The sequence below is a fragment of the Bubalus bubalis genome, chromosome 4 (assembly GCF_019923935.1).
Source record: "Bubalus bubalis isolate 160015118507 breed Murrah chromosome 4, NDDB_SH_1, whole genome shotgun sequence".
NCBI classification, from domain to species: Eukaryota; Metazoa; Chordata; class Mammalia; order Artiodactyla; family Bovidae; genus Bubalus; species Bubalus bubalis.
Window position 1 is genome coordinate 118,545,193 of NC_059160.1, and position 7,970 is coordinate 118,553,162.

At 45.1% G+C, this 7,970-nt stretch overlaps 1 protein-coding gene across 1 annotated transcript in view; it reads right to left on the bottom strand.

Moving 5' to 3' along the window:
- RAB21 (RAB21, member RAS oncogene family) overlaps positions 1–7,517 on the bottom strand; it is a 32,766-nt gene extending 25,249 nt beyond the window's left edge. Inside the window, exon 1 of the mRNA XM_006062146.3 lies at positions 7,122–7,517. Coding sequence (XP_006062208.1) covers positions 7,122–7,271 — 150 coding nt within the window. The 5' untranslated portion in view covers positions 7,272–7,517. The remainder of the gene's footprint in view (positions 1–7,121) is intronic.
- Between the last annotated feature and the right edge of the window lie 453 nt (positions 7,518–7,970).

Sequence of the window (7,970 nt, forward strand, 5' to 3'; positions counted from 1 at the left end):
TGGATAAGAAAGCTGTGGTACATATACACAATGGAGTATTACTCAGCCATTAAAAAGAATACATTTGAATCAGTTCTAATGAGGTGGATGAAACTGGAACCTACTATACAGAGTGAAGTAAGCCAGAAAGAAAAACACCAATACAGTATACTAACGCATATATATGGAATTTAGAAAGATGGTAACGACAACCCTATATGTGAGACAGCAAAAGACAAATGTATAGAACAGTCTTTTGGACCCCGGGGGTGGGGGGGGGGGGGTGGGGGGATGATTTGGGACAATTGCATTAAAACATGTATAATATCATATAAGAAACGAATTGTCAGTCCAGGTTCGATGCAGGATACAGGAAGCTTGGGGCTGGTGCACTGGGATGACCCAGAGGGATGGTATGGGGAGCGAGGTGGGAGGGGGGTTCAGGATAGGGAACATGTGTACACCCGTGGCGGTAGCACGTTGATGTATGGCAAAACCAATACAATACCGTAAAGTTAAAAAAAATAATAATAATAAAAAATTTTTTTAAAAAAGAAATCACAGAAGGAAGCTTGGGGACTTTATATAAGCCCAAGCTTTCTTGGTAAGCCAGCTAAAGGATCTTGAGTCCTCAGAGAGCTCACCTACAACATTACTTCATAATCATCAGTAACCTAAAGGGGGTCTTTGACCTCTATGCCCAAGCCTTTGACTGTGCGGATTACAATAAATTGTGGAAAATTCTGAAAGAGACAGGAATATCAGACCCCCTGACATGCCTCTTGAGAAACCTATATGCAGGTCAGGAAGGAACAGTTAGAACTGGACATGGAACAACAAACTGGTTCCAAATAGGAAAAGGAGTACGTCAAGGCTGTATGTTGTCACCCTGCTTATTTAACTTATATGCAAAGTACATCATGAGAAACATTTGGCTGGAAGAAGCACAAGCTGGAATCAAGATTGCCGGGAGAAATATCAATAACCTCAGATATGCAGATGACACCACCCTTAGGGCAGAAAGTGAAGAGGAACTCAAAAGCCTCTTGATGAAAGTGAAAGTGGAGAGTGAAAAAGTTGGCTTAAAGCTCAACATTCAGAAAACGAAGATCATGGCATCTGGTCCCATCACTTCATGGGAAATAGATGGGGAAACAGTGGAAACAGTGTCAGACTTTATTTTTTGGGGCTCCAAAATCACTGCAGATGGGGACTGCAGCCATGAAATTAAGAGACGCTTACTCCTTGGAAGGAAAGTTATGACCAACCTAGATAGCATATTAAAAAGCAGAGATATTGCTTTGCCAACAAAGGTCCGTCTAGTCAAGACTATGGTTTTTCCAGTGGTCATGTATGGATGTGAGACCTGGACTGTGAAGAAAGCTGAGCACGGAAGAATTGATGCTTTTGAACTGTGGTGTTGGAGAAGACTCTTGAGAGTCCCTTGGACTGCAAGGAGATCTAACCAGCCCATCCTAAAGAATATCAGTCCTGGGTGTTCACTGGAAGGACTGATGCTGAAGCTGAAACTCCAATACTTTAGGCACCTCATGCGAAGAGCTGACTCACTGGAAAAGACCCTGATGCTGGGAGGGATTGGGGACAGGAGGAGAAGGGGATGACAGAGGACGAGGCGGCTGGATGGCATCACCGACTCGATGCACATGAGTTTGAGTAAACTCCGGGAGTTGGTGATGGACAGGGAGGCCTGGCGTGCAGCGATTCACGGGGTCACAAAGAGTCGGACACAACTGAGCCACTGAACTGAAATGAGGAGGAGGTCTGCAAAAAAGGAACAGTACTATAACACCAAAGCATGGCAAATGTCACAATTTTTAAAAATAAAAAAAGAAGTGACCTTCCAGAAATGTCACAAGCCCAGACAAACTCTGCTGCTGCTGCTGCTAAGTCACTTCAGTCATGTCCGACTGGCTCCCCCATCCCTGGGATTCTCCAGGCAAGAACACTGGAGTGGGTTGCCATTTCCTTCTCTAATGCATGAAAGTGAAAAGTGAAAGTGAAGTTGCTCAGTCGCTCTTAGCGACCCCATGGACTGCAGCCAACCAGGCTCCTCTGTCCATGGGATTTTCCAGGCAAGAGTGCTGGAGTGGGGTGCCACTGCCTTCTCCGAGACAAACTCTAGAATGGATAATAAACAAATACATATGTATGTATAAAAATATAAAAGGGAGCAGTCCCTCAGACTGCATGAGTTCTCAAAATAATTCATGTCAAATTAATCCTATTACCTTTTTGTCTGTGTTACCCTGAAAGAAACCAACAGAAATTAAGCACCATTTATTCATTCCCAGGTGGCACCAGTGGTAAAGAACCTGCCTTCCAATGAAGGAGGCACAACAGACACGGGTTCAATCCATGGGTGGGGAAGATCCCCTGGAGGAGGAAAATGGCAACCCACTCCAGTATTCTCACCTGAAAAATTCCATGGGCAGAAGAGCCTTGTCGGCCACAGTCTATGGGGTCACAAAGAGTCGGACATGACTGAGCAACCAAGCACACACACACAATTCATTCAACAGCTAACATTCATTAAACAAACACTGTGCCAGGAGGTTTACATACTGTGGTTCTCTAACCCATATAAAAATCTTATCATTGAGATTCTCCAACTTCATGGATAAAGAGCTAGCTTACAAACATTAGAATACCCTGCCCAAATCATGATAGCTAAAAGGTAGAAGCCAAACCTTCAAACTAACTTCAAAGTCCTGTCCCTTTTTACCACATCAGATGGTCTCCTACTGCAGGAAAAAAAAAAAAGCATCTTGTCTTCTGCAAGCATTTGACAAAGTATCTCATGATATCCCCTACGGGCAAGACTGATGTAGCAAGGGCAAAAAAAAAAAGAGTTGTAATGCTGGAATAGCCATTTTCATTCAAAGTTTCATATCCGCTAGGCAGTAGCCCATAGCAGTCAGTCTTGTTTTCTGTTTCCATCGTCATTAGTATGTATAACACTCCATTAAAGACTGATGCGCAGTCACAAGGAAAGAAGGCTGTGGCCTGTATCTGGTCTGGGAAAAGCCCCACCCTTAAAAGCAGAAACATTACTTTGCCAACAAAGGTCCGTCTAGTCAAGACTATGGTTTTTCCAGTGGTCATGTATGGATGTGAGAGTTGCACTGTGAAGAAAGCTGAGCACCGAAGAATTGATGCTTTTGAACTGCGGTGTTGGAGAATACTCTTGAGAGTCGTTTGGACTGCAAGGTGATCCAACCAGCCCATCCTAAAGGAGATCAGTCCTGGGTGTTCATTGGAGGACCAATGCTGAAACTGAAACTCCAATACTTTGGGCACATCATGAGAAGAGCTGACTCACTGGAAAGGGCCCTGATGCTAGAAGGGATTGGGGACAGGAGGAGAAGGGGACGACAGAGGATAAGATGGCTGGATGGCATCACCGACTCGATGCACATGAGTTGGAGTGAACTCCGGGAGTTGGTGATGGACAGGGAGGCCTGGCGTGCTGCTATTCATGGGGTCACAAAGAGTCGGACAAGACTGAGCGATTGAACTGAACTAGACTTCGAGTCTAAAGAGAAACCAACCTCTGGCCCTGTGTCACCAGATTATAGAGACTTGTGAAGGGCTTTGTGCTTGGCCCCAGCTCACCCTTTTCTTTCAGAGTCTATTAATGACTGATGAGAACACTGAAGACAGTCTTACCAAATCTTCAGGTAAAAAGTTAAAATAGGTGCCTAATACAGCTGTAGAGATCATGCTTTATTTTTATGGGCATGGCCAGGACCCAATCTAGTGCCTGACTCACAGTAGCTCCATCAATGTTTCTTGAGCTACAAAATCAAAATTCAAAAGCATATTAACAGGCATTAAGCACTGGAGCAAACCTATCAAAGCCGACTTTAATGGGTCAAATACATTGGGGGTTGGCAAGGAAGGCAACTACACAATGAAAGTAAAATCAAGTTGAAGGACGTAGTCTTCCTTCCTCACTCTCTCCCTGTATCTCTCTTCCTTCCTTTCAGCAAACAAAACTAAGAGAGCATGCCCAATATTAATCAATGTGGCAACCCAAAAACTCACAGGATCTTTTCGACTTCAGAGTTAGAAAAGGATTCTCCACAGGGGAGGTGATAGCCTGTACGTCTTTGCACAGTTCAAACCACACTAAGAGTCATTTCTACAGCTCAAGCTATCAAATTTTAAGAAAAGAAGGCAATAATTAAATACCAAGTATCCAGAAGAGATGTCAAAATAATGATATGACTTAGAACAATGTTACAGGAGATCTACTAAAAGGAACCAGAACTGTTTACCAAGAGAAGACAAAACTCAAGGGGATAAAAAAAAAAAAAAAAAAAAAAAACCTCAAGGGGATGTACAGCCATCTTCAACTATCAGAAGGGATGCCACGTGATTCAGATTCAGATGCCATGTGATTCAGATTCAGAGAGCAGGGAAACAGATTTTGTCTCTAGACGTGGAAAAACAAACTGGAAAGTAATCTGTCCAAAAATGAAACAAGCTATCTCAGGATACATTGTTTTCCACCTTCTTTATCAGTTCATCTCACGTCCAAGATGTTCAGACTAAAGTAGACAATTACTTGACTGAAATTTTAAACTAAAGACTGAAATAGTAAACCTTGAACGATCTTAGGTTCCTTTTAGTCTTTAAAATAGGAATGTTTAAGAGTGTACTTTGCAAGCAAAACACAAAGTATTTTATTGTGCAACCCCATAGATGGCAGCCCACCAGGCCCCGCCATTCCTGGGATTCTCCAGGCAAGAACACTGGAGTGGGTTGCCATTTCCTTCTCTAATGCATTAAAGTGAAAAGTGAAAGTGAAGTCACTCAGTCGTGTCTGACTCTTGGCGACCCCATGGACTGCAGCCCACCAGGCTCCTCCATCCATGGGATTTTCCAGACAAGAGTACTGGAGTGGGTCCCCATTGCCTTCTCCAAGTAGTACGTAGTTCTTTTTGCTAAGTAAAAAGGGAAATTCTTTCTCTCACATCTTATGATGCATTAGTTCCTCTCCATTTGGAATGAAAGGCGTACAAGACTCTCTATGGGTCTCACTGAAATAAAATTTCTCCAAAAAGATTGTTTAAAAAGATGAAATGAACTGATATCCAAGAGAAGGAGATTGTATATAAAATGTTGGTACACAGCAAAAGCCTCAATTCTAGAACATAATCCAGATAACGTTTGTGATAAGAGTTATATGCTATGCTTTTGATACTAGAGATCTATGTAGATTGCAGAGGTTTCCTCTCAGATATTTAAAAATCTTTACCCAGCTAAAAGCTTTGAGGATATTTTTGGAATGTATAATGTAAATGTAATTTTTAGGCTGAAGGGCTAAATTATCTTTTATAAAAATTAAGAGCTCAATTAAAATGGTCTTCTCTTTTCTCTAAGATCTGTAGCACAAAAGAAATCACTAAGGGGTGGTTTACCAACATCCAGAAACAGTGCTCCAAAATTTTAAATCTAAACTGGATTCAAATTTCAGCTTGAGAACCAAGACTTGTAGCAATATGATGACCAAGAAGTTACTCAACTTAACCATGCCTGTTTCAGCATGTGTAAAATGAGGCTAATAAAACTATCCACCTCACAAACAGGCTGTGATAAGAATAGAAGAAAAGTAAAATACTCAGCACGGTAAGAACTCACTAAATGTTAGCTATTATTATTATTACTTTACCTTAATAAATCTTTAAATTTCCAACTGATCACAGGTATTTACCCTACAAATTTCCTTTATCTCTCTAGTAACACTCAACCATAATTATTAAAATTGTGTTAAGTGATCTTGTACAAAAATGCAAGGGAAAAAAAAAAAAGAACCACCCAGGTTCCTGACATTCACTTTTTCAGGTCTTATGCTTTATAAAGAAGTAAAAATAGAGGAGTAAAAATAGAACATGGAATCAGAGCATCTTTGTAAATTCTAGACTCAGTAGTTTAATAATAGCATCAAATATCTAGTATCACAACAATTAAAAAACTGCATTCTATCAAATAGTGTCCATGGACTTACACACTACACAATCACTAATTAAGATCTATTGTGGGATAGTAATAATAAAGATGGAGAGCTTACACTGGGCCAGGTCCTAACGTGCGTTTATGTATATTTGTCCTGACAACCGTATGAACTACATACTATTATTATGGCCATTTTAACAAATCGAGAAACCAAGGCACAGATAGGTTAATTAACTTGCCCCAAATCACACAGCTAGTTAAACGAACAGAGGTGCACACAATCAGGATCAAAAGTCCACTAGACTTGACTGCCTCTGATGAAACTGATCAGGGGGGACTCGTTGGGTATTTTTGTTCTAACACGTGCAAACTGATTTCACGCCCAATTAATGATTACATTTTAACACTTTTCTGACTAACAATCATGTATCTGCAAATGAAAACTGGCCCTACATTTACAAGCAAAGAAAATAAATAGCAGCAGTAAAGCTGTTAGCTTGAGGACCAATTGTTGGCCAGTATTCATATGACGTTTCCATATAAATATGGGTCGACCTGCATCGGTGAATGTAAGTGACCCACAAGTCAGACCCACGCAGGCTGCAATGGAACTGCGTAACCCTCACCAGCAAGCGGTCATTTCAAAATCCCTCCAGAAAGAAAAGACTTGCCAATCGGCACTTTGTTCGAAGACAGGACAAAATGGAAGTTGCACAAACACTTAGTCATCAGTAAGTGCTGAAGTTACACATCACCTAGTTAGCAAAATCAAACCGGCAGCTAAGTTCCTAATTCCGAAAGAAAGAAAAAGGGCTGACGCTCGGTTGACTGACTGCAGGGTGAAGGCACCTTGCGCCCAAGCGGAAGCGAGTCAGAGAGGAAAAACTAGCCCCCCGACGGGGACCCACCACATGCGAAGGCACTCTGGGGACCCCGGGGACTTTTCAGGGCCCTTCCACTTCTTTCCCGAGGGCCTAGTCCCATCTCCGGGCTGCCCCGACGACGTGTGTCCCCAGGGCCAGACCGCAAAGGCAATGCGCAGGCGGAGGGGACAGGCCTGGGATCTGGACGCCCAGACCCAAGGACCGCGGTAGCAAAGTCCCCTGAGGCGCGGAGGCGCAGGGGCCCCGAGGCGCCGCCCCCCCGCCCCCCGCGGCCCGCACCTGCAGGGTGGTGATGTGCTTGTCGTTGAACTTGTTCTCGCAGTAGCGCAGCACCAACGACGTCTTCCCCACGCAGCCTTCCCCGAGCAACACCACCTTGAACGAGTAGGTTCGGCCCGCCGCCGCCCCGCCGCCGCCGGCCGCAGCCATCCCGTCGCGTCCTCGCCGCGCCGAGCTCCCCACAGCCGCCGCGGCACCTTCACAGCCGCGGCCCGCTCAGCCCCTCCGCACCGGCACCCCCCGCCCCGGACGCCGACCCCACTGCGCCTCCGGGAGAGGCCTGGAAGCGCCGAGGGGAAAGCCCGAGAGTGCAGGGCCCCGGGCACCACGTCAGGAACCTGGGAAGAGGCGAGCAGCGCCCGCTCTCCGCCTCCCTCTAATGGCGTCTCCTTCCTCCTACGTCACACGTCGGGTCACGTGACGGACGCGGCGGGGGCGGCCCCTGGGACACGGCCCCGGAGCGCGCCTGGGCGTGGGCGGAGCCTGCGGGCCCGGCCCCGGGCCCGAGCGAGACCCCCCCTGGGCCAGCTCCAGCGTTGCTCGATTGTCTGCGGGCCGCCACATCTCTGCAGCTGGTGGGAGCTTGCGTACAACGAGGAATGAGGAATTTGAGGCGAGCCCAGCTCAGGTGGAATGTTCAAGTACACAGTGTTCTCGTTCTTGCCCAGGGAATGTTCACGAGGCTAATGACCTCTCCCTTCCGGAGGTCCCGGTAAAACGATTTTGCCAAGGTGCCCGCTCAGTATCTTGACAGTCTTTCTCTTTGGGGTCCCAAATCCTAACTATTGAATTTCTTTCAGTTCTCCAGACCACCTGGACTCCTCCTTAAATTTCAGTGTCTCACCTTAA